At 38.2% G+C, this 27,299-nt stretch overlaps 2 protein-coding genes across 2 annotated transcripts in view; one reads left to right on the top strand and one right to left on the bottom strand.

Annotated features, from left to right (window-relative positions):
- LOC121735732 (EH domain-containing protein 3) overlaps positions 1–24,163 on the bottom strand; it is a 43,191-nt gene extending 19,028 nt beyond the window's left edge. Inside the window, exon 1 of the mRNA XM_042126646.1 lies at positions 22,800–24,163. Coding sequence (XP_041982580.1) covers positions 22,800–24,024 — 1,225 coding nt within the window. The 5' untranslated portion in view covers positions 24,025–24,163. The remainder of the gene's footprint in view (positions 1–22,799) is intronic.
- Positions 24,164–24,624: 461 nt separating this feature from the next.
- On the top strand, positions 24,625–25,527 carry LOC121735735 (DPH3 homolog). Its single transcript, XM_042126649.1, has 3 exons — positions 24,625–24,841; positions 25,002–25,076; positions 25,346–25,527. The coding sequence occupies exons 1-3, from the start codon at positions 24,734–24,736 to the stop codon at positions 25,412–25,414; spliced, it is 252 nt and encodes an 83-aa protein (XP_041982583.1). The 5' UTR covers positions 24,625–24,733; the 3' UTR covers positions 25,415–25,527.
- Positions 25,528–27,299: the final 1,772 nt, after the last annotated feature.

Genomic DNA, 27,299 nt, shown 5'->3' with positions numbered 1-27,299 from the left:
TTGTTCGCTGATTCCTTCTTCAAAACTTAACCGATTTAAGTACTTTTTTCATTAAGAATTAAAGGAAGACTTGAGCTGTGGTCCTGTTTTATTTTTTTTTGTATATTTTAGCCAGTTTTGTTTTCTGGGTGTTTGAACACAGAGGAAAATTTTGCCATTTTTTTGGGTTTTTGGATGTTCTTATCTTTTTTAATAATAAAATTATGAAAAAAAAGAAAACATAGGGACATGCTAATACTGGCCATAGATATTCAGGAAAAAAATCATAACTCTACCGGCATTATCCAGGGAGGAAACAGGGGACAGCGTTTGTATGGAAAAACGGCGGTGTGGACTCCTCTTAAAATGGATATAATGCCTCCGTGGTCTAGTGGTATAGAGCTGGGCTCTTGACTCGGAGGTCGTGGGTTCGATTCCCGCGTTGGAAACATAAAATTGTTATTTCCAAGTTTGGTTAGGAGTTAGGACAATGCAGGCTGATCACCTGATTGTCTAACAAGTAAGATGATCCATGCGTCGGATGGGAAATTAAAAATTCGGTTCTGCGCCTGATCTCTCGCCGGTCGTGTCGGTCTTCCGTCCCACTAGGTTATGAGAGTAAAGGAATAGAAAGTGCTCTTGTGTACTGCGCACACACTTGGGCACTATAAAATTACTCATGCGTAGCTGGTCTGGTTTCAATGACCACCGCCACCGTCACCGAAACCGGTGTGGGAGCTATTATTAATATTATTAAAATGGATAAAAGTTTTTATACCAAAGTAGTCCCATAAAACTGAAGGCTGTAGCTAATCATTAAAATAAAATACCTCGATCGTGGGGTATTTAAATAAAATGCCGATTGGGGATTGATGGGTTAAATCTGAGTGCAGCTGTGAATGTTTTGTTCTAAACGCAGAATTAAAAGTTAGTTTTGACATATTATGCTTTATTGAGCTTTTAAGTTGTGACCTCTTCCGTTGTGTCCAATGGCGATCTTTGGATGATTAGCTACGTAAGTATGGTTATGACTTATGATGATGATGATGTATAGTGATGCGCCGAGGTGCGAGCTAGTCGTGCTGCGATAACAATGTCCAAGGTCGGCGTGCACTATCAGCCATTGGAAATATTCGTTATGTTACATCTGAGTTCTGACGAACAGACTTCCGTTACGTCAGCGTACAGGCGGTGCCCCCTAGAGTTTGATCCTTATGTCGTTGATATAAAGGTCCTCTCGGAGGTAAAATAACTCTGAAGTCTGAACACAGATATAATACGTAGAATATTAAATGACATCCGCAACTCTATTGCGTCGAAATTCGTTTATCACGCGGAAACCGTATATTTTTCCTAAGCAAAAAGTATCTTATTATGTCCTTCTCCTTTTCCGGGCTCGAAGTATCTTTATACCAAATTTCATCAAAATCGATTCAGCGATTTCAGCATGAAGAAACAGGGACAGACAGACACACATTCGCATTTATAATATTATGGATTATGTGTTTATCTTTATTTCATAATGCAGAAAGTAGGAGGGCCCTAGAAGGGGTATTAGTGATGGAAGAACCTTTTCTTATCCAAAAGGCTTAGAAGTTTAGGGGATTATAATTTTGGAATTCTAACAAAAAGTCCCTGATATAGTTAAAAGGCAGTCATAATATCATGAAAAAATAACCGATGTTATTAATCGTTGTCATGAGTAACACGATGCCGCGTCATCGCACCACGTAATCGCTGACACCAGCTGTATATCTAGAGCATTTCACGCTTTTGGACAAAATATTAAATGTCAATCATCAGCATGATTGTGCGGTTCATAACTCAAATAACAATATCTATCAATTTTTAGAATCATGTAATGATTTATAAAGGTACCGGAAATTGCCAAATATTTTAAGTTCATAATTATAATTCCTATATAAAATTAAATTAAGAAATTTAAAAAAACCCCCGCCAAAACAACTTTAAAAAGTAATGAAATAATATTTACTGCCTTTAAGTTCAAATAATTCCTAACTTGTGTAAAGTAATATTTTAGTCCATAATTGTTGTCACGGTGTGTCGGGGGACCGCCAAGTAAACTAAAACCTACAACTTAACCGCCAAGTCGCTGGTTACCTATCTCGATTCAGATTGCTGTGAATTGATCCTTAAACTTGTTATGTGAAATCAAACATCTACATTAGCGGTCCCCCGACACACCTTGACAACAATTATGGACTAAAATATTACTTTACACAAGTTAGGAATTATTTGAACTTAAAGGCAGTACATATTATTTCATTACTTTTTAAAGTTGTTTTGGCGGGGTTTTTTTTAAATTTTTTAATTTAATTTTATTTCATACTTTTGAAACTTGTGTTGGTTATAGTGCAGAATAATTCCTATCAACAGAATCATATTCTCATGATTACCATCTATCAATGTCCTTTTCGATGAGGCCGTTAATATGAGCCCAAATTTGGATGCTACGATGCCACGGACAGATACACACACAGACAAACAGATAGACAGACAGACAGACACGTCAAACTTATAACACCCCTCTTTTTTGTCGGAGGTTAAAAATATGATAATAATTATACTCAGTAGCATTACAAACATGATGCTTAATTTGAAGCAAATTTTGCTATAAATGAGTATGCTCATTATAGCATCATTGTTTTACTGCTAGATCTTCCTCCAAGGCGGAAAATGAGACTTCCCGTTATCAATGTTCCTTTTTTAACGCCAATAATATACTTAATTTGAGATTAAGTCATTACTTGTAGGCCGTAGCCTGTAGTTGCACCTCAGTGAGTGAAAGTGCAGGAAGTACGCAACCTAAACGCGACCGAACAGCCTGCAGACTGGCTGACGTGCACGTAACCGGGTTACTCTCCGACATAACATCTCTCGTCATCACATGGTTAATAATTAATGAAGATAAATGTTTCAGAAGATAAATATAATTATAACATAATATGCTATAGACAAATATTTACATGAGGACGATATAAGGAGGAAGCAACAGTAAGTAGTATACAGGGTGTAACAAAAATAAGTGATAATACTCTAGGATGTGTACGTGTTCCTTGTAGAGAGTTCACTGTGAAAGTAGCAGCCCTGAACGACCAACTTTTTTTTTCACTTTTGTATGGGGAAAATCGTGACGCTCGGGCCCTTGCCCATACAAAAGTGAAAAAAAAATTTCGTCTTTCAGCGCTGCTACTTTCACAGTGAACTCTCTACAAGGAACACGTACACACCCTAAAGTATTATCACTTATTTTTGTTACACACTGTATAATCAAAGAGTAAAGCTTCGGCCAAACCTACGCGACCACAGAGACTGTGAAGCGGGAGCGTCTGCAACGACGGATGTTCGCGTCAGCAGAGCGGGAATAATCTACAGTTTCGCACCGTAGACGCGCAGGTGTGTACACCAGTTTCGCGTTGCAGACGCTCCCGGCCCGCGTCCCGCGTTACTGACGCGTAGGTTTGGCCGAAGCCTAAAAGGAAATTGAAGGAATTAAATTCAAATTCAAAGATATGCTTAAGATGGCTAAAACCTAAAACTGATTAAGAATATAAAAACCGCACACACCTTAGAATGCTCGGCGAAATTGGATTGGGCAATTAGTGCATCTACCAAAAACGTGTCATTAAGTCACCATCGCATCAGGATTCAGGATCTAGCAGTAACGACAGATCTGATATTCCATTTTTGCCGAGCAAACTTAATGTCTTCGCGGTCTATATACAAACGACTTACAAGAAGAGCGTCTATCGCCAATCATGTCGTCAGCTCGAGTGGACTACGGTCCACATGAGAGGAAACTGGACGGTAATGGGTCCCCGGCAGAGGAAACTGCACAATAATGGGGAAACGATCGTGGAATTGGGATCTGAAGGTCCACAGGACGCAGGTGTCTGCGCTAAGGAGGAAGCCCATCCGCCGCCCACCGGCACGGCGATTATGACGCGGAGACTGGAGATGTCTACAAGTTCAAGGAAAATATAGAATGCGACACTGTAAAGCAAATTATTCCAGTTAGATGGCGCTTACTGAAAATCAGCGTTGTGTGTACGTTCGCAACATAACATGCTAAGTGGACACCAATTTGAAATAATTTGGTTCTGAAATTGTGCTTGTATGTATCTGAAGTGAAGATTTACCCAAATAAAGTTTCCTTCTTTTTTAAAGATGCGGTTCTTAGCGACTAAGTTAAAAACATACCTTGAAGGCCAAGCGTTACTTGGTGTAAGCACCATGTATGTATCTGAAGTTTTACCCAAATAAAGGATCCTTCTTTTTTAAAGATGCGGTTCTTAGCGACTAAGTTAAAAGCAAAAAGAAGCAAAGCTTAACTTGGAGTAAACACAAAAAACGGTTTCTTGGGAAGTAGAGAACATAAGAGTTCCTTGTAGTTATTACGGCAACATTTAGTCACTTATTTATTTAAGTATAGCTAATATATAGCTCCTAGCTCGTTCAGATATATAATTACCATCATTAAAAATTGTGGGTGCGCCAGGGAAGAGAAAGCCGACTGCCTGAATATAAATTTTGAACAGTGCTCAGTCTCTACTCTCTAGTGGCCTCTATCAGATACGCTAATTAAATATTTAGGCTGTAATTAATTATATTTTTTGACAGTTGGAAGGATAAAAATTAATCCTTAAGTTTAAGCCTTTATAGTAAGAGCCTTAGAGCAAGTACACATTGTGTACCTGCTCTTAATAGATACTACGGATAATATAATATGCTGATATATAAATAACGTACTTTATTCAAATCTCTTAGTCTGAAAGTAAGCAAACAGACTACAATCCATACTAATATTATAAATGCGAAAGTGTGTCTGTCCGTCTGTTACCTCTTCACGCCTGAACCGCTTAACCGATTTTGCTGAAATTTGACATGGAGATACTTCGAGTACCGGGAAAGGACATAGGATAGGTACTTTTTATCCCGGAAAATGTATGGTTCCCGCCCGATAAACGGAGCTGCGGGCGTCATCTAGTCATTAATAATACAGTGGAATCGCTTTGTTTATATAAAACTGGATCAACCTATCATGGTGGAATTGTACCGTTAACCCTGCGAGTGGCGACAGTGATTCACGGACGCTGTAGGTCGCGATCGGCATTCCAGGCCCACACCGCACGGTGCACGGCGCACGCGCACGCACTCGGCCATTGTTCCCCGCCATTCCCCGCTGATCGCCAGCGATAAACGTATCCTTTGCACTTTCACATCCACATCGCTATGCGAAATTTGCTCTATTTATTTGGGTACAATATTACGTGCATACCGCTGGGGCGCTGGGTTACAAAGCGAGGCAATTCAATGAGGGTTTTCGATGCTTTTCCTGCTAGTGGTAAGAGTTAAGACTCAACTCACACGAAATGCCGTATAAAAACTAATTTACAAATTATAACACTTTCCACCTGCAAGTCCTGCAACACGGAGCTCCATATCTAAGGTCCTTGTTGTGTCAAACATCTGTCAGATGCCACGAAATTAACCCTCATTATATTGACGATAGAACATTTGTTTCGCAAAGATTACGATCATATCGAAATTCTAACGAGAGCTCAGCGCTATTGTCTTGCGAATGTGGAGCATCTAGATAAGATGTCGCGCAAACACATTCATAATGTGATTCACACCTTTACAAAATTATTTCAAAACTAATTCAGATATATAAACAGTTACAACAGGAGGAAAATTAAAGAACAAACAGGATAATACGTCCTAAATCACAATACACATTACACACACTAAATAGCGAAAGACGTTGAACAAATCCAAACGTACCTATCGACGAATCAAAAAGAAAGCAACCCAACCTAATGCAGCACCATTACCATTAGATAAGCCAAGATTGGTATTGTTGTGGACAATGGCAGTGATGGCTCAGGCGGCCCGGCCGGCGGCGCGGCGGGGGGTTACACAGTACACTACACGCTCGCGACATATCGCTTCCGATAGTCACGTCCGCAGATATGGTATATCTACATTTCTAGGTTCCAACACTCGCTTATATACATAATATAGTTCTATAATTATCATTAATGTTGAATTCAATAATTAGGAACATCGATTCTTTCTTGTCTGTAGGTGTGATAAATGATAATTGCTTAAATTCCATTAAGCGTTTTGTGCTCTACAGGCTCTACTGTACCACCTAAGTGAGTAAAAGTGCAAAGTGTTGACTATGGATGATTTGATATTATGGTAAAATAGTTAATACAAAGCTGTCAATAGCAGTTCTTTTTCCTGAAAGCAGGAAAAAAAATTGCTATTGAATCATTGCCCTGACGTCACTGCGACCCTCGAGGATCTATATTCTATTGTGACTCCTTCGGATCATAGTACCGCCCCCAACCCAATGCTGCTCATAAATTGAACGATGTGGTAGGGGTTGGTGCCACGAATTTCCTCTGTGGATGAGTATTCGTAGTGACCAAGGTGCCCGTTCTTGCTCTGTAGTACAGCAGAATAGTCGAGGATTATAATAGGAGGTTATCCTAAAATATAATGAAACACAAGGCTATATAAAAGTTTTACAATGTCTCTGATACAGGCATAAGGTCAGAATCATTCCAGCACGTCCATGCACCATACAAAAGCTAGGGTCATCAAAATACCCACAATAGGGTCACACAACACATTGTCGCGGCGGACGTGTAACAAAAGGCCGGTAATACTAATTATTATTGTATTATCACAATACTCACACTTTGTGGGTGAACATGAACTCAGTGCAGTGGGCTTTCATTTTTGTTTATATAGAAGATTATAGTTAAAGTTCAATGATGGGCATCTTTCTTATCATTCAGACATTCAGATTTCAGGTAATCTGTGCTGTAGCAAGTACTATTATTTATGCTGTGGCTGCAGTTACTAAACTTGAAAACAGCATTATGTTTATTCACGGAAATCGAGCCTAGAACCTAGTCGAGAGAAAACTTCTAAATTCTAAAACCCACCATAAAAGCACGGATGTGACCTCATAATTTCATAAACTCAAATTGTGTACGACGCCTAATTCTCAAATTGGGAGGTTCAAGTGATAACCATTCCTAAGAAACCTTAGTGGTTAAAGAATTAGGCCAGCGGATCTATGGATCAAACTCCAATCATCCATTCTCCTAACCCACATCTCTTAATTGTGGCCAGACATTATTGATCAACAAGGACCGGCTGCGGTATCAATAAATGATTTACTATCGAGCGAGCCAATTCCGAGTACGCCCACTATTGGGGACGCATCCATCATCTATTGACGCTACTGCGTTAGGAAATAGAACGATTAATTATGAAGTTAGGTGAAGATAGGGTTGCCATCCGTCCGGATTTCCCTGGATTTGTCCTAGTTTGAAGGGCGTCCGGGGTGCGACCGGCCCGGTTTTTGAAAAGTGTCTGGTTGAAATCCGGACACTTTTGCTGAGAGAAAGCAAAAATTGGCAAGACGTTATCGTAAATACTGTTTAAGAGGTGTCCGGGGAAATAACAACATTTCGGCCAAATGTCCGGGAATTTTGTCGTGCCTGAGCGGCGAAGGGAATTTGGGTGATGGCAACTCTTTTTTTTTTTTTTTCGGGAAATGCTATTACGCATCCCCGGTAGCGTTGGGGAAGAACCACCGGGGTATGTGGGACTTGCTACGGCCGAAGAGATGGTAAGCGGCCGCAGCTGTACCCACTAAAACCCGACCGTGTTCCTACTTCCTACTTTCGCGCAGGACGGAGACGCGAGGGCCTATCACATGTCTTCCGGTGATGGCAACCCTAGGTGAAGACATTCTTAAGTTGGTGTAGGTTTATGGTTCCGGAAAATTTCTAAGTTAAGAAGTTTTTCCGGCATCCTTGAGAGGAATCGTCTAAATTTCCCTATTATCTAATGAATTTTCAGGAATTCTCCAGGGTAATTTTGCTAAATCTGATAAGATGTTCTTAATATTGTTTAAAAAACTAAAAACATCATAATGAGAAAAAACAGCAAGGGAATGCCTTTGGTCAAAACGGTAGTCAATTGCAAACCATTATCATGCTAACGAGGACTTTCCAATGCAGTAAACCTGATCAAAAGTGGTGACCAATATATAAAATATGGATGTAGAAACTCAGCGGGCCATGAGACTAGCAGTCAGCAGACAGCGAAGACAGTAGACAGCTGACAGGCGAAAGTGTGCGTCGCGCTCCCATTGTCACGGCAGCAATGATGACATCAGTAACTTAATTATTACTTACTAGACGTTCCGCGCGGCTTCGCCCGCGTAAATTAGATATTTCACAGACAAATTAGTCCACAAAAAATAGCCTATGATCCTTCACGTAGTCTACTTCTTATCTGTGCCAATTAACATAAAAATTGCGCCAGTAGTTCGCGAGATAAGTCCTTTCAAATAATTTCCCCCATTTTTTCCGGATAGCGTGATAAAATATAGCCTATAGCCTTCCTTGATAAATGGGCTATGTAACACTGAAAGAATTTTTAAAATGGGACCAGTAGTTCCTGAGATTAGCGCGTTCAAATGAGCCCTTTCAAATAATTTCCCCCCGTTTTTTCCACACTTTCCTCTATTAATTCTTAGCTCCTATTAGTATTAGCGTGATAAAATTATAGCCTATAGCCTTCCTCGATAAATGGGCTATCTAACTCTGAAAGATTTTTTCAAATCGGACCAGTAGTTCCTGAGATTAGCGCGTTCAAACAAACAAACAAACTCTTCCGCTTTATAATATTAAGTTATTAAGTCCACGGGGACGAAGTCGCGGGCAACAGCTCGTAACTTATAATAGTGCAATATCAGCAATCTATTGCTGATATTGCACTATTATAAGTTACGAGCTGTTGCCCGCGACTTCGTCCCCGTGGACTTTAGTTTATAGTTGTTCCCGTACATCGATTGAGTCGTTTACGCGTAAATCAGAAAGTATATTGTGTGGGAACTGCACATTTTTCCGGGGCAAAAAACATTCCTTGTCCCAGATTCAAATTAGTCCTCCAGCCCTATCTCCAATCTCCATGCCAAATTTCATCAAAATAGATTATTATTAAACAGTTTAGGCAAGAATCATAAAAGTTTATTGTGCGGGAACCGTATATTTTCCGGGATAAAAAGTATCCCTTGCCCTTTCCCGAGACTGAAAGTATTGCCATACCAAATTTCGTCAAAATAGATAAAATAGTTTAGGCGATAATCATTAAAGTTTATTGTGCGGTAGCCGTACATTTTCCGGGACAAAATTAGCATTCCTTGTCCGTTCCCGAGACTCAAAGTATTTCCATACCAAATTCTATCAAAATAGATTGAATAGTTTACGCGCAAATCATAAAAGTATATTGTGCAGTAACCGTACATTTTTCCGGGAAAAAATGTATCCTATGTTCTTTTTCGCGACTCAAAGTATATTTATACCAAATTTCAGCAAAATGGGTCCAGCCGTTTACGCGATGTCGTGACCACGCGAAATATAACGTTCCGCACAGCTTCGCCCGCGTAAATTAGATATTTCACAGATAAATTAGTCTACAAAAATAGCCTATAATCCTTCACGTCGTCTACTTCTTATCTGTGCCAAATAACAGAAAAATTGCTCCAGTAGTTCGTGAGATAAGCCCTTTCAAATAATTTCCTCCGTTTTTTTCCACATTTTGCTCTATTTCTTCGCTCCTATCAGTCTAAGCGTGATAAAATATAGTCTATAGCCTTTCTCGATAAATGGGCTATCTAACACTGAAAGAATTTTTCAAATCGGACCAGTAGTTCCTGAGATTAGCGCGTTCAAATAAGCCATTTCAAATAATTTCCCCGCGTTTTGTACACACTTTCCTCTATTTCTTCGCTCCTATTAGTATTAGCGTGATAAAATATAGCCTATAGCCTTCCTCGATAAATGGGCTATCTAACACTGAAAGAATTTTTCAAATCGGACCAGTAGTTCCTGAGATTAGCGCGTTCAAACAAACAAACAAACTAACAAACTCTTCCGCTTTATAATATTAGTATAGATAACTTTTGATCCAATCTATTATTTCTTTTATTTTTTAGGGTCAGGAACTTACTATAAGTTTGGTAGTTCAGTGTAGGTGACAACTAGTAGGATCATGAAAGTTCAGATTCCAGTTGGATATTATAATCTATCCAATAACACCCCTCTTTTTTGTCGGGGGTTAAAAATACAATATTTTGGATTTATATGTATTTAGACAGTCATGAGCATGACTTTAAACAACCTGCCATGTGGCTTCACGACTTTTCTGCTACACTACTAGCTGAAACCCCAGACTAGAAACATTATTGAAAATTCTGTTCTCTTGTTTCGACATACTAGAACTTGATAACATCTTTTGAGACATTTAATTAGCACGATACTAAGAGTAATCCTAGATTCTAGCTCGATATCCAAAATATGGAGCACATGACACATCCCACTGTACACAATGCGGCACTTGCTCGCGATATAAATGGCCGCCTTCCTTGACATTCACAGCGCACCCGCGCCGGCCGCCCACACGCGAGGTCCATGACTGCGCTTATCAAACGAAAATGTATTTACTAATAATATAAAATTAATAAATTTAAATCAAACCCTTGATTTGAAGCTCCAATAGGTGTCAGGCATCAAAATGCAAAATACTGACCCGAATCAAGTCGGGAGTTTGCGTTTGCTGATGATGATGAACTATTACTAAGAACACTATCTTATATTATCCCTTATCTGCTTTCAAGCAAAAACAAAGTAGATCAAAATCGGTCCACCCGTAACAGTGTATGGATGCTACGATGCCACGAATACACACAGGCAGAGAGAAACGTCAAACTTATAACATTCCTCTTTTTGTCGGGGGTTAAAAACTAGAGAAATTGAGTTACAAAGACTTGGTTTAAGTTTAAGAGCCAATAACACTTGATAGATGTTACACACTATAAGTATCAGCTAATGTTGTCACAAAAGCATAATTTAACTCTTGTTTGTTAAGTCCCCTTCTGGTTTTCATTAGGTCTTTGATCACAAAAAAAGTTGTGACATTGGTTGGTCAAAACAAACTGAGGTAAAGTCACGTAATAGCGCATGTATGTGGCAAGACTTGATGATACTATATCGTGTGACGTCACAGATAACGATACTTATCGATTGCCAAACATGTAAGAATACAATACGAATGTTTCACAAACTTCGCGCTGGATTCTCAAACGATTCATGCTTCTTTTCTCTTCTCTTTCTTCTAAAACTTTAATGTCCAGAATGACCTGACCTCTGAACGAGGTAGGAGTTAAGTAAATAGGACCGAAAATACTCAGCTAGTCGGTTTGTATTTTCCTGTGACAACCTGCCAGTCGGAAGTGCAATTAGGGTCATGTTTTAAATTTATCTCGACAGTCGCCGGCGAGACACTCCAAGTTATGAACGATTTTTTTTCTGCCATCCAATACAATTTGGAACAATCCGATAATGCTATTTCAGTGATCATAAAAAAGCAAGAGTCTTGGAACTAACATTTAACTGTGATCGATTAAAACGCGACTGGGCGTGGCAAATGTTATGTAATTAGCTGCTAAGTATTACACTAGACCATGAACATTATATTAAAAAAAAATGATAATGTAATGTATAGAAGCCAGAGTCCAACATGTATTAGGGATTTAAGACCAATTAAAGTGGTCCTCGGAATCAGAGAAATGAATCAAAAGAATATAAGATAGATTTTTAAGATGAGGCATACCAAACGAAAACAGGACTTCAGAGTCCAGACAGCATAATATTATGATTACATAGCCAATGGGCAATGAGAGAAGTGTCTTGAGCAGGCTCCTATGGGAAATAACTCACAGTAGATTTCAATGCAGTGGAGGATATGTGATATACGAAGAAGTACGGTCTGTCTGTCTGTCCTCTTCACGCTTAACTTAAACCGCTGAAACGATTTTGATAAAATGAAATTTGGTATGGGCATTCTTTGAGTCCCAGGAAAGTCCATGTCACATAGGATGTAAGATGAGGAATGAAGAGTATCCAAAAGTACCAGGCGCACATAACACGAGAGGATATGAGGGGTAATTACAGTAAACGGGTCAGCGGCCACCGGCCCATTTGTGTTTCCGTGTGTCCCCGCGTGCGAACTGACCGACAATGGGAACTGAGCACTGACGAAAGGGAAAATTGTGTGAAAAACAACGCCAGAGACGTTGCACATCGACATTCGACAGATACATCATCATCAACACCAACAACTCTAACTTTCAGAGTCTGAAATTAAATTTATGGGTTAATTCCATCGAGTTTAGCTTGAAATTCAGACTAAACTCGATCGAATTAACCCATCAATCCCCAAGCGCGCGGCTGCCGCATAACAATTGAAAATCTATTGTGTCTGCTAATTACTATGTAACCCACGATGTAGGTGTTGAAGAGTAATTGGCTTATTATGGAATATGGACCAACTAGATGACGGCCGCAACAAAATTAGTTTATGGCGCGGGAGAAAGATATCCTATGTTATTTCTCGGGACTCAAAGTATTTTCATACCTTTCAGGAAAATCGGTTTATCGGTCTCGCTGAAATGCGTTAAGAGGTAACAGACAGACGTCAGCCAGCTGACAGACACTATCGCAATTATAATATTAGTATACAAGCGGTTACGAAAGAGTACATAGCGATCTCCGCAATCATGGTGACCAATCTACCTGCACCTCCGAATAAAATATCAAAAGTCATTAACCCGATGATGACATAACAAAACAAACGACGAACTTGGATCAGCGCCAAGAAATAGATCAGCATGCTTACAACAAAGAGTTTCGAACATCATAAAGGCAGTTAGAATTGAATTTATCCTAACCAAGCTGATAATAATAATAATAATAATATATTAAATTAATTAATTTCCTACAATACCTAATGTCCACCTGGTCCACCAGGCTTACCTTAAGAACAAATGAAGAAAATCTCTGCACTTCCCCAATAAAAATTAAACGCGGCATATTTCAGGGTGATTCGCTCAGCCCCCTGTGGTTCTGTATAGCTCTCAACCCACTTTCTAAAATACTCAGTAAATCATGCCACGGTTATACACTAGATAAGCTTAATAATATAAAAGTTACTCACCTGCTATACATGGATGACTTAAAACTCTACGCAAGTGACAGGCAACAGTTAGAACACCTGCTAAAAATTACTGAAAAATTTAGTACTGATATTAAAATGAAGTTTGGAATTGAAAAATGTAAAATTAACTGCATTAACAAAGGCCATCACACACAAACAGAACCGTTAAATTTAGAGTTTCAAGAAGGAATGATAGACAGTATGCAAGCAATAGATACATATAAATACTTAGGATACATACAAAGCATTACAATAAATCACAAAGAAATTAAAAATACATTAAAATCTAAATATAAACAGAGATTAAATAAAATACTAGCCACTCAATTATCTGGTCGGAATAAAATTAAAGCCATTAATACCTACGCCATACCCATTCTAACATACTCATTCGGTATCATTAAATGGACAGACACAGAACTTGAAACCCTTAATACCACAACGCGAATGCTATGCTATAAGCGTAATATCCACCACATTAACTCAGCAGTCGAAAGGTTTACACTGAAACGAAAATTGGGAGGCCGTGGTATCATCGATATAAAAAATTTACACTACAGCCAAATAGATAATCTCAGAACATATTTCCTAAATAAAGCTAAAACAAGTCAATTACATAAAGCAATAGCAAATCTCCCCCATAAAGGCACACATCTCCAGCTAAACAATGACCTATTTAATGTAAAGCACAAGATATTAAAAGACGCTGATAAAATACAGAAATGGAAAAGCAAAGCGCTGCATGGTAAATATCCTCATCATCTCGAACAAGACCATGTAGACCAAATTGCCTCATGCAGCTGGTTAACCCGAGGCAATATCTATTCTGAAACGGAGGGCTTTCTAATAGCGATTCAAGATCAAATAATAAAGACACGCAATTATTCGAAATATATTCTCAAAGAGTCAATAGATACAGATAAATGTAGATTATGCCATCTTACTACCGAAACTATAGATCATATTACCGGGGGATGCAGCGCACTGGCCAATAAGGGATACACACACCGACATGACAACGCAGCTAAACACATTCACCAACTACTAGCCATTAAATACAAACTCATCGATTCACACACCCCATACTATAAATACAAACCTCAAAACGTTCTTGAAAATAGCAATGTAAGACTCTATTGGGATCGTGACATAGTCACTGACCGTACCATTCTCAGCAATAGACCAGACATAACACTAACAATTAAACCTGAAAAAACAACTTACCTGATAGATATCGCCGTCCCAAACACCAACAATCTAAAACAAAAACACAACACTCGCCGATGAAATTAAACAAATGTGGCACCAAGAGGCTGTAAAAATTATCCCCATCATCATTTCCTCTACTGGAGTAATACCGAAGACCCTCGCCGCATCTCTGAAAACTCTAGACCTTCATAAAAACACTTATATCCAAATGCAAAAATCTATCATCATCGATACATGCTCATTAGTTCGCCGTTTTCTAAACCCATCCTCATCTTTCCTTACACCCCAATCATAATACACCTTTATCATGAACCAGGTTACTTGGCTTCTGCCCGTGCCTGAGTCATCTCCCCGGCAAGAAGCCGAGACTACTCTTCTTTTTCATAATAATAATAATAATAATATCTATGGACGCTTCCCACCACGTCAGTCTGGCCCCGTGGTAAGTACCTGAAGGACTTGTGTTACGGGTACCAGACAACAGAAATATATTTAATACTTTTATACTATACATACATTTAAGATTTTTATTATATGATACGAATATTTAATACACATCCATGACCCAGGAACTTTGAAAACTTTTTGTTCCGTCGGCGGGATTCGAACCCGCGACCCCCGGCTTGAGCTACCAACGCGCTCACCACTGAGCCACAGAGGTTGTTAAGAATATTGCTCATACTAATAGCCAGTAATATTACCTAATAGAAATTATATGAAATTGTACTTATTATCTAAGATATAAGATAAGTATAGACGGCGTCTTGTCGCAATTACAAGTAGCACAAATTATTATCAGTAGCTCTACCATGAGTTTACAGCTATAGTATTTATCGATACTCGATACCGACTACGTAAATTTTTAGTATGGCGATTTTAGTTCCGCAAGTAACCGAGAAAAAAGCTAGAGGCGATGTAAAATTTGTCATACTAAAAGTTTACGTAGTCGGTATCGAGTATCGATAAATACTATAGCTTTAAACTCATGGTAGACCTACAGTAGTTCTTAGTAGCTGACACTAACCGGCGTGAAACAGCGCTTGCGCTGTGTTTCGCCGAGTGAGTGAGTTTACCGGAGGCTCAATCCCCTAACCCCTACCCTATTCCCTTCCCTACCCTCAACTATTCCCTTCCCTTCCCTACCCTCCCCTATTACCCTATTCCCTCTTAAAAGGTCGGCAACGCACTTGCAGCTCTTCTGATGCTGCGAGTGTCCATGGGCGACGGAAGTTGCTTTCCATCAGGTGACCCGTTTGCTCGTTTGCCCCCTTATTTCATTAAAAAAAAAACTCGAGTAGCTTTCATTAGAAGGACGACTATTAGGAAATAAAACAACAATTTTAAATGAAACTTAATTTTCTTAGTAAATTTTTAAATCGACTGTGATGATACTCAGTGTCACTCTTACATTTCACGAAATCATGACTAAGACGAATCTAATGGTGCCAAAATTCTAACCAGCTGTTTAAAGTTTAAACGTTTTTTCAAGTGCAATTGCACCTTGGGTCTAAACTTTAGACCAAAGGTCCTATATGGTCCTATGGCACTATGGGAATAAAGCGAAATACCAATTATTTCATAATAAGTCATATGACACAAACTAAGGGGTGTAGACTGTAGACTATGCTGTAACTACAACTACATACAAACTGTTGACAAGCACGTGTGAGAGTCATAAACTCTAAATGACAACTACTAAACCTATTTCCACATGTGTTTCAGTATGATAAATATTTACAATCAAGAATTACTTTTTAATCTATCAAGGCAAAAACTAAAGAAACAAATTAGACTTTAGAGAATAATTAGTATTACATGGAAAGCCAACTGCAATGTCGAAATGTAGAGAATAGAAGGAGTTAGGGTCTGTTTTTCCATTTCCTGATAAAGTGCCGGATAGGCTATCCACAACTTTTTTGACAGATTCTCCATACTTGATCTGTCAAGTTAAGAGGGCGACTAACCCCAAAAATCAAACATCGTCCTTCTCTCTTCACACTCACGCCCGTCTTTCATATGCCAGGTGAAAAAGAACGACGCGGATTCATCGCCAAATTAGTTTTTTCTCAATAACTCGATAAATATACAACATTTTAAAAATCTGCTAGGTCGATCTCTCAATGATAGAATTTTATACAATGTGTTTAAATATTAACTTAGTTCAATGCACGGTTATGGCGATAAATGAAAAATTCGTGAAAATTAGATGTATATTCTTTGCGATTTTTTTCTATCGAGAAAATTTTAAGATATCGTGTTTTTGCTCAGATCGAATTCTCGGAAATATAATGTTGTATCTAATTTTATACAATAAAACAATTCGGGGCTTATTTTCAAGTATAAAAATGAATTATAAAATCGACACTTTAGGGTTAGTCGCCCCCTTAAGTGGTGAATAGCATATCCGGCACTTATCAGGAAGTGGTGAAACAGGCCCTTAGTAAATAGTAGAAGCACTTTAAAGAGATATGAGTACATAAAGAGTATGGCAACCTAATGGCAACATAAACAGTTTTGGATCTTTGGTTGTGTTTAATATTCCACCGGTGTAGGAGCGAGGTGACTCGTCGTCACGTGCCGGCTATCACCACCAGTCGATATTAACTGCAGCGGGTTTTCACATACCGAATACCACATAATGCGCAATACCACACAAAACGCCTCCGTGGTCTAGTGGTAAAGAGCGCGGCTCTTGACTCGGAGGTCGTGGGTTCGATTCCCGCGTTGGAAACATGTTATTTCCGAGTTTGGTTAGGACAATGCAGGCTGATCACCTGATTGTCTGACAAGTAAGATGATCCATGCGTCGGATGGGCATGTAAAAAGTCGGTCCTGCGCCTGATCTCTCGCCAGTCGTGTCGGTCGTCCGTCCCACTGGGTTATGAGAGTAAAGGAATAGAGAGTGCTCTTGTGTACTGCGCACACACTTGGGCACTATAAAATAATTACTCCTGCGTAGCTAGCCTGGTTTCAATGAAACCGGCCACCATCACCGAAACCGGTGTGGGAGCTATTATACCACATAATATTTTTTTAAATGAAATAAGGGGGCAAACGAGCAAACGGGTCACCTGATGGAAAGCAACTTCCGTCGCCCATGGACACTCGCAGCATCAGAAGAGCTGCAGGTGCGTTGCCGCCCTTTAATAGGGAAAAGGGTAATAGGGGAGGGTAGGGATGGGAAGGGAAGGGAATAGGGGAGGGTAGGGAAAGAAATAGGGTAGGGGATAGGGCCTCCGGTAAACTCACTCACTCGGCGAAACACAGCGCAAGCTGCGCTGTTTCACACCGGTTTTCTGTGAGAACGTGGCTCTCCCACGTATTACCTAAGTATACTATAATATACTCACGTAATAAAACTGAAGAGTTTGTTTAAACGCGCTAATCTGACGGGCTAGGCCGATTTTCATGTGATTTAGAACAGATATAGAGTAGACCACACTGAAGGACATTCAGGAATAAACGAAAGAGAAATTTGTATACGACACTCGACAACGACCTCAAGGCGAGCCACAAAACAAATTTTTAGAATTTGTATGAAATTGTATGACTAAACTCGTCTTTTGCGAACAAAGAATAAGAAGTTAGCTTTATAAGTTAATGAGTTCTACAATGGTAGCGATAGAATTATGTTTACACCACTAACTACACAATGATGAAAATATGAACCTATCATAATATTATGAGTACGAAATTACGTAGCACATATTATTATGCATGTGGCTGTAAGTAAATGCTGAATTTATACACTAAGCAAGCAACATGGGAAGCAACACAATATTCTTTACCCCCTTTCTTGTCTATTACGTTATGGCCCCTCTACACGTTTGTCCATGATAAATAGCCATGATTGTGAAGCTGTCTTTATCATTGAAGTTGTTTTTGGGCAACGACTAAGCCCCTTTACATTCTTAATCAATAGCTTTAACATGTACGAACATAGAAAGGTCGCATATAATAGCAATAAATAAGGTCGAATATCTTATATTATAAAATTCTCGTGTCACAATGTTAGTTACCGTACTCCTCCGAAACGGCTTTACCGATTTTTACCAAATTTTACATGCATATTCAGTAGGTCAGAGAATCGGCTACTACGTACTTTTTATATTGATAAGTTCATTTGTTGTTCAACAAATCAATTATGTTTTTATAATAAAATATCACTGGGCGAAATACTTTAGATGGCAAAACAACATTTGCCGGGACAGCTAGTTATAGTATAAGTATTGTATTCAATCCCCACTCCCTGCTTGCCAAGCCGCTTACCGAGTGTGTGAGGCAATGAGTGGACAAACACATACACCATCACCAAGCTTACCAGTGAGGAACCCTCGCTTGGTGTGCAGCCGCTCGATTGTGGCTTCCACGGCCGCCTCGCCTTGAGCAAACCCATGCGTTACTGTCATGCAAGGAGGGAGGAGTGATACGGCACGTTGGACCACGATGGACGATCACATCAAAACTCCCTCGGGGCAAGGCAGGCCGAATGGATACGAAAATAGCCGAAGTTTAAATTTTATCAGCTACAAACCGGCCATGTTGCGGTTCGTGGATCACCGGTTTTGTTCGTCTATTTCCGTATCCATTCGGCCTGCCCTTCCCGGGGTAGTTTTGATACCGGAAACGCTATAATAGTTAACAAGCAGTTGTCTACGAGCAATAGACGTCGATCGTATTATGGTCGAATATACATTGCGTATTTGTCCATCATGGTACAAGTTACAACGTGTAATTGCGACATAAGGAGAACTAAGACTTATGGTCTAAGCGACGAAGCGAGTAGCTCAACTTACAATGCCGACATTTTAATGAAATTTTAAGACTAGCCTCGTGACTTGGACCATACATTTCTACAGGATATTTCACAGATTTGGAACTATTCTACTTGCTAAGTTTCACATGCATTAAAGGTATTAAGTGTGCAAAAATGTTAGCATGATGATTTGTTACTTGTGATTGTTAGTAAACATTCAGGAGGGATATATAATATATATTACTCGTTTTGTTTTACATTATTTCACGCAATTTACATACTTCATTGAAATTTAAGATAAAAAATATTTTCAAATTAGTTTATATTAAGTACTTATATGCCAAAAATACATATTATACTTATAACATTATGAATATCAATAGGTATTATTATAATATAGAATGTAACTATCTGCTGTATTGGGCCATTCTGTAAAAGTAGATACTTATATGTTTGTTTTAATAAATTAATAAATAAAAGAAAAGTATGAAGTCATACGCTTTGGTCATACGAAGTATAATTTTATAAGGCATGGCTCAGCATTTCAGTATTTCTAATACCTACGTGGTTGACGTAATTTTTGTGTACACAGTACACGCTGATAATACTGTTATGTCAGCACACGTATGTACATATAATTATATGCAATACCTACTGAAGCCTAAAGATAATTAATAACTAATAATCGGTTTACTAAGTTTCACGATTTATGAATCTAATGTTACATTAAGTTGGCGACTAACCCTAAAGTGTCGATTTTATAATTTATTTTTATACTTGAAAATAAGCCCCGAATTGTTTCATTTTCTAAAATTAGATACTACATTATATTTCCAAGAATTCGATCTGAGCAAAAACACGATATCTTAAAATTTTCTCGATAGAAAAAATCACAAAGATGCATCTAATTTTCACGAATTTTTCTTTTATTGCCATAACCGTGCATTGAACTAAGTTAACACATTGTATAAAATTCTATCATTGAGAGATCGACCTAGCGGATTTTTAAAATGTTGTATATTTATCGAGTTATTAAGAAAAAACTAATTTGGCGATGAATCCGCGTCGTCCTTTTTCACCTGGCATATGAAAGACGGGCGTGAGTATGAAGAGAGAAGGACGATGTTTGATTTTTTGGGTTAGTCGCCCTCTTAAGGTAATACTTATTACCTGAATACACTACTTCTCTATGAATATGTTTCATCACTACTGTAACGTTTCCACAACTTACATTCTATTCAAGGAAGAAACAAACGAAAAAATATAACAGTCTGTTTCAATTTGTATTTCAATTTCAGCGATGATAAATTACCGAAGGACTTAAAGGAGCTCAAATCTATACTAATATTATAAAGCGGGAGAGTTTGTTTCTTTGTTTGTTTGAACGTGCTAATCTCAGGAACTACTGGTCCGATTTGAAAAATTATTTCAGTGTTAGATAGCCCATTTATTGAGGAAGGCTATAGGAGCTATAAACTATCACTCTAAGACCAATAGAAGCGAAGAAACAGAAGAAAATGTGGAAAAGCCGGGAAAATTATTTGAAGCCGCTTATCTCGCGAACTACTAGATGAATTTTTAAGTTATTTGGCACAGATGTAGAGCAGACCAAGTATTAAGTAAAGGGAGACATAGGCTATTTTCTGCGGGAAAATGTACGGTTTCCGTAAAAATCCTAATTTATGCGGGCGAAGCCGCGCGGAACGTCTAGAGCACATAACAATATAACGCTTTCCATCAGGCTATAGGCTCTATCTATCTTATCGTTACTTATTTTACTGCATTAAAATGTTAGCAATCGTATTGTGTAATTAGTAAGGAGTACAAAATCGATGATACTTCAAGTACAAGGGCGTGCCCGCACGCTGTCGCCTCACACGAATGTTTAATTTTAAATATATTTTTATTATTCGTAGATCAGTAAGTACTAAGTATATTATATTAAAAAATATTGTATGTAACTGTACCATACGATACTAATATAAATATTTTAAATGTAAAAGTGTGTTCTGGCTTTCTGTCTTTAATTTCTTCACTCCCAAACCGCTGAACCGATTTTGCTGACATTTGGTATGGAAATACTTTGGGTCCCGGAAAAATGTCCGTTTCCTGTCCAATAAACATTGGAGATGCGAGCGTCATTCAACAAGTATTAAATACTTATTTGTATCTAGAACCAGAGAAATAGGGCTTCATTACAAAATTCGCGTTTCTTGTCAGATTACTTTGACTATAAAAGGCACTATCCTTATGTAAAAATGTAAAGTAAAATCAATTATAAATATTTATGACTTCAACACAATGCCCCTAGTAATACCAAATTCACAACATTTACATATTTTCACCGAGTGGCTCAAGGACGTTATTACTTTCGCTATACAGTGAACTAAAATATATTTTCTATCAATTGAATTTCCAAAAATAATATCCAAGAATAAAAATAAATGTAGCACTTAAAACTAAATTATAAATGTTTTTGTATTACATGTTAATGATTGAATGATGTCCTGAATAGATGACAACTAATTTCACAGTATATGATTTGATTTGATTAGTACTTAACATAATAACATCAAAATGGATTTAAAATAAATGAAAGTAATAAAAACAACAAAATATTAATTACAATATGTGTGTCGGCAAACAGCGAAGGAAGTCGGTCATAATTTGATCAAGTGAATTCGCGAGCATTACTCATACTTGTAAGACTTTCAAATGAAAGAGGTCAGCCTAAATTGCTTAATTATTGGCTTGTGTTAAGTACAGAATATCTAGTTTAATAAATCTCACACTAGAAAAAAAGTCTTGTTTAATTTCTGAAGCTTATTAGTGGATTTAAATGTTGCTTAAATTCGAGGGCTCTTTAAGAAAAGTAAATTAATTTCTTTTGAACTTTGAACCAAAACAATCTATAATATAGACAATACTTCTACGGAATTTTAAGTTACAATTTGACTTGAATAATATGTTATAATTAAGATTTTGAACATACATAAATAGGCATTATTTCATAGTTTACTCATTTTCCAGTAACCACTGAAGTCAGTATTATCACAATGATAACAAGTACTTATTCAGGTCAATATCTGCTGATAACAGCCATCTAGGTCTTATCTCTTACAACACATAAGTGTTACTAAGGATATAACTGTAGCCTTGTCAGGTGATAATTACTCATATACGGCATAAGAATCACTAGTAATTGGTAGCGGAAACACCTCAAAAACACTTCATGGAATATCAGATTTATTAAAATTATTATGAAATACCATTCCAGGATTCCATTTAACAAATAGGCACCTGCTAATATTTAATATTAACCCGTCGATCATGGAAAAACTAGACACAATAGAATTTCTATTGTGTCTCGGTCACCGGTGACCGTATGGGGCTTGATGAATTAACCCTGTTACTAATAAAGAGTAAACCTCTGTTGAGAAGTGTATTATACAAGATGATATTAAATTAATTATTATACAATGTTTAATTCTTGTCTGTCAAGCAACTTTTCTAATCACACAAGGACGAAAACCAAAACATCTGTTACATACACAGTGTTGATATTTTTGTAAGAGGGTAAAAATATAACTCATCAATTTCATTTTCATTTTGCACTTGAAATAAATTCAATAAAGTTCAAGGTGACATTCCTTGAAATTATTATTAGCCACAGTCGCACCTAAATGTACACAAATATAAAATATTATCAGTGTGATTGATAAGTGTGTAACATGCAAATACAACTCACCTTTGATGAGAGGCTCCGTGACGACATTGATGTCCTCCTGGGGGATCATATCCATCAGCTTTGCGATGTCGGTGGCCAGCATATTGTCCACAACTTCTAAAAGTTTGGGTTTTAGAGGGTGGAACTTTGTAAAGTCGTGGTTGGCGAGCGTTTCCTGCATCTTCTTGATGTCGGGGAAGTCTCCAGGAGAGATATTCATCTCCCTCTGTATCCTGTCGTACACTTGTCCTAAGTTTTTGATCAGCTCCTTCTTCTTGCCGTCCTTCCCGAACATGGAGGGCATTTCTTTCCTCAGTTCGCTCACAATATACGCGTGGACCTTAGCTAATCTCGCCCGCTTGATGAGGTCGTTCAGTTTTCGGAGGGCCGCATTTCGGGGGAGTGACTGCATGTCGCGGAACAGATCCTGCTCCTCGTCTTCGAACAGGCGCCTGTTCACGTCGTACCGGAGGGGCTGGTCCCAGAAGGAGCCGATGTACACGCGCGCCACCTCGGGCGTCTGCAGCACCTTGCCCAGGGACCACATGAGCGCGCCGTACACGCGCATGAGCTGCTGGTGGTCGATCATGTCGGCCTTGTTGAGTACGATGCGGATCTTGTCGTCATGGCCGCGCAGCGCCTCGATGCTGCGGCGGAACTCGTCGGAGATGTCGAGCTTGTGCGCGTCGAACAGTAGGATGATGCGGTCGACGCGCTCGGCGAACCACTCCAGCACGCCGGTGAAATCGTACCCGCGGTCCACGCGCTGCTTCTCGCCGGACAGGATGCCGGGCGTGTCCACGATGGAGATGCCGCGCAGCACGGGCGAGTTCACCGTCGAGCACTGGAATCTGTTGAGGAAGGCGTTGCCGAATTTGCTCAGCGGCCGGAACTGCTTCTTGGGGTCGACGACGAGCGCGTTGCCGGGGATCATGCCCTCCTTCTCGTCGTGCATCACCGCGATGAACCTGTCCGTGGTGGGCTCCGGCCCTATCCGGATGCCCGGGAAATCCCGCTCGAGTAAATATTTGATGAACGTCGTTTTGCCGGTGGAGTACTGCCCGACGAGCAGGATCATCGGCTTGGCGTCGAAGTCGGGCTCCTCCAGCTGCGGGGAGTGGAAGTCGTGAAACTGGTAGTGGAGCTCGAGCGGCAAAAGTTTCGTTCTGTAAATTCTTTTGAGACCCTCGATGACATTTTCGATGCTCTCTGTTTTTTCGCCCTCTTTTTTCAACCAACTGAACATTGTGAAATGTGGAAATACTTTTCCGTTATATTAATTACCACTAAAAAACCACTGCACTAATAAAATTCACTTTACAAAATAAAATCACGAAACCAACACGATCATCCCACTTCACAAAAATGAAATGACATAAAACAAGTGACGTGTGTGTTGGTGTTGCAATATTACTGGATAACACTTTCTACCATTTGATATAAAACAATAATAATAATTTAAAATAATTATTTGAGCTACTGGTTCAGCACTTGACCAAAAACGAGTTGTGTTGGAAATTTTATTTTAAGCAAACATTTATTGTAAAATTGTGGAAGAAACTAAAAATAAAGTCGTGAATCGATAACAAAACAAATTATTAATTAGATATTTTCCTTCTAAAAACAATTTCACACTAAAAGTAATGGCAAGACTAAGAATTGCTGTCATTTTGACATTTGAAAGTTTGTAGTGTCAAATGTCTAATGTTATGTTCCAGAACTATAAATAGGATGCTGGTAATGTCATCTACAGTCTCGGTAGCCAATCAAATGTCATGAATAAAATCTATGGTGAAATGTGTTCGATACTATTTCGGGTTTTGGAACACACACGTCATTTGTGATCACATTTTCATGCGTATTATTTTCCTGAATGGAAATTCCTTTAATTTTCTGAAACATGAACAGTTTTTATGACGTTTTTAAAGTGTATTTTATAATTAACGTAAGCTAAAATGACCATATTTCACGACGAGATTGAAATCGAGGACTTTGAATATGACGAAGACGAGGAAATGTATTACTATCCGTGTCCATGTGGGGACAGGTTCCAGATAAGCAAGGTTAGGATGGCCAAAATACCGCCTTTTTTGTACATTCCGATAGTTCAAACTTCAAATACATAATAATTATATTATGTATAGGTATACTTTAGACTTGTAAAAACTCACTTCACTATTGGTTAGCATTTTTTGATCTAATAGCAAAAAACTATAATTCCAGGAAGAATTAGCAGCCGGTGAGGAGGTAGCAACATGCCCCAGCTGTTCACTGGTTGTTAAAGTTATATATGACTTGGTAAGTAGCAAATTAACCTAAACATGTTTAAATTTTGTATAAAGTTCTTATTAGCAAGACTGGCCATTCAAGAATAATAATTTATCCCAGATCTCATATTAACGACACACATTTTATCATAAGTGTTATTTTACAATTAATTCAAGCAATGATGTGTCTAAACTAGCTCTAACATAATATTATGTCGGTCATAGAATTTTTGTAAAAGTTGTATTTGAGACTGTCTTTTGTACTAGCAAATTTATATTTCAATGTAATCAATTTTTCAGGAAAAATTTAATGCTGAGACAGAAGAAATATGCAAGGATAATACAGAAAAGGAAGTTTTAAAAGCTTAAACTTTGACCATACTCTAATGTACAATATCATGTACATACACTCAGTATTAAAATAAGGAAAAGGATGCACACGGGAGCCCAGACTGTGATAAATAAAGGAACATATTTATAAAGCATTGTTTATTTTACATTTATCATACAACACACACTTATAGCTAAGAGTATGTACACACTAGGGGTTTTCTAATGTACTATCAGAGAAGTTGATTCCTAGGCACATGGGGGACCTACGTAGTTTGGTCGCATTACCGACCGACAGATCATATTATGGAGGCACTTCACATGGCTATTTGTATTTGCGTATTTGATGTATTCACCAAACAATCACCATGTGTAGACGGTATGTTTGACAAATATTGGCCTTATTTGCCTATTTGACAAATATGACCAATACCAAATACACCTTGGTCGGTTTTTGACTCACATCAAAAAAGTCAAATAGGCAAGTAAAGAAAATCAAGTAAAAGTTTGGTATTTGACGTCCATGTGTGGAAGGCCGTATTTGCCTTTATTTGCTTGTTTGTGTATTCGTCAATAATTTTGCCAAATGCAACAAATAGCCAATAGCAAATACAAATAGCCATGGGAAGTGCCTCCATAACATTGAATTGACATGATTCGACCAAATGACGTTGGTCTGTCAACTGCCTAGGAATCAATTTCCTTGATGGTATGTTATCTTACGAAAGAAAACCACATCCTTGCTTTAATAGAAATCCAGTTCTGTTAATACGTGGTTAAGACCCTTGTCGTTATCCAGTGTGTACCAGCTCTAGGGAAAACAAGTCATGCAAAAAATCACATTCCATGTATTAACATTAAATAGTACATTTTTATAAATAACTAAATTTTAGGCTTTGGTTTATATTATGAGATTACAATTTAATAACAATACTGAAGACTGACTGGATAATAAATAGGTACTAAAGTACAAAAAACAAAAAGTACATTGTTTGTATAAATTACTTACATTTTGTCATGTATTTTTTAATTGCGACAGTAAGTTGTAAAAGTTCTAAATATAAATTAAGTGATACTTACTACACCTGAAATTTATAAGTTTTGTCATTGGAATAAAATTTACTAAAATTAGGCTAACATTAAAATATTGTATGCTAATTATGGTTATTTAATTCTTTTTAAAATGTGCTCTTAACATTATTATTGGTTTTACATGATTTAACATTTACCCTATAAGGCTAAATTTACACTGCTGTGGAATGGAACGGAATGAAAGACGCGCGTCCAATTTTTTGGCTCGTATTTCATTTGTGTATTATACTATTGACATAAAGTTCATAGTGGTATGAACAGTTTGGTTGCAAAAAGTCTTTCATTCAATTCCTGATTCCGCGCCGGTATAAATTGAGACTCACTGCCTCACACACTTGTTGGGTTGCACCAACTAACTATAACTGTAACTTTAACTACAATGCAAAATGTCAAATCTTTGGTTAAAGTTAAAAATGGACGCCATCAAGACGCTATATTTAACCATAACCATAGAGCTCGACAAGGTTTTAAATGCACATGGCGAAAAAAGGAACTAACGTTGTCATCATACAAAAACGCCATTTTTGACAGTTCTCTTTCACCAGCAGCGCCCCCGCCCACATGCATTTATAACCTTGTTGGACCAGCTGTCATCTGTCAATTCTCCGGTCAAAGTTAAAGTTAAATTTAGCCTTAACTATAACATAACTTTAACCTTAACTTTAACCACCCCTCTGGTGCAACACAACCTTATTGATGCAGAGTTTAACTATTCAAGGTGTGCTATCTTTATCTGTCATGAGAATTTTCCAATATGCCAGAGAGACTAGGTCTCTAGTTAAATAGTTATATTGTAACTTATTCACTGTGTAAATATTTTATTAGTAAGGGG

Source organism: Aricia agestis, chromosome 18 (genome assembly GCF_905147365.1).
Source record: "Aricia agestis chromosome 18, ilAriAges1.1, whole genome shotgun sequence".
In the NCBI taxonomy this organism is placed as follows: domain Eukaryota; kingdom Metazoa; phylum Arthropoda; class Insecta; order Lepidoptera; family Lycaenidae; genus Aricia; species Aricia agestis.
This window is presented reverse-complemented; position numbering and strand designations above follow the sequence as displayed.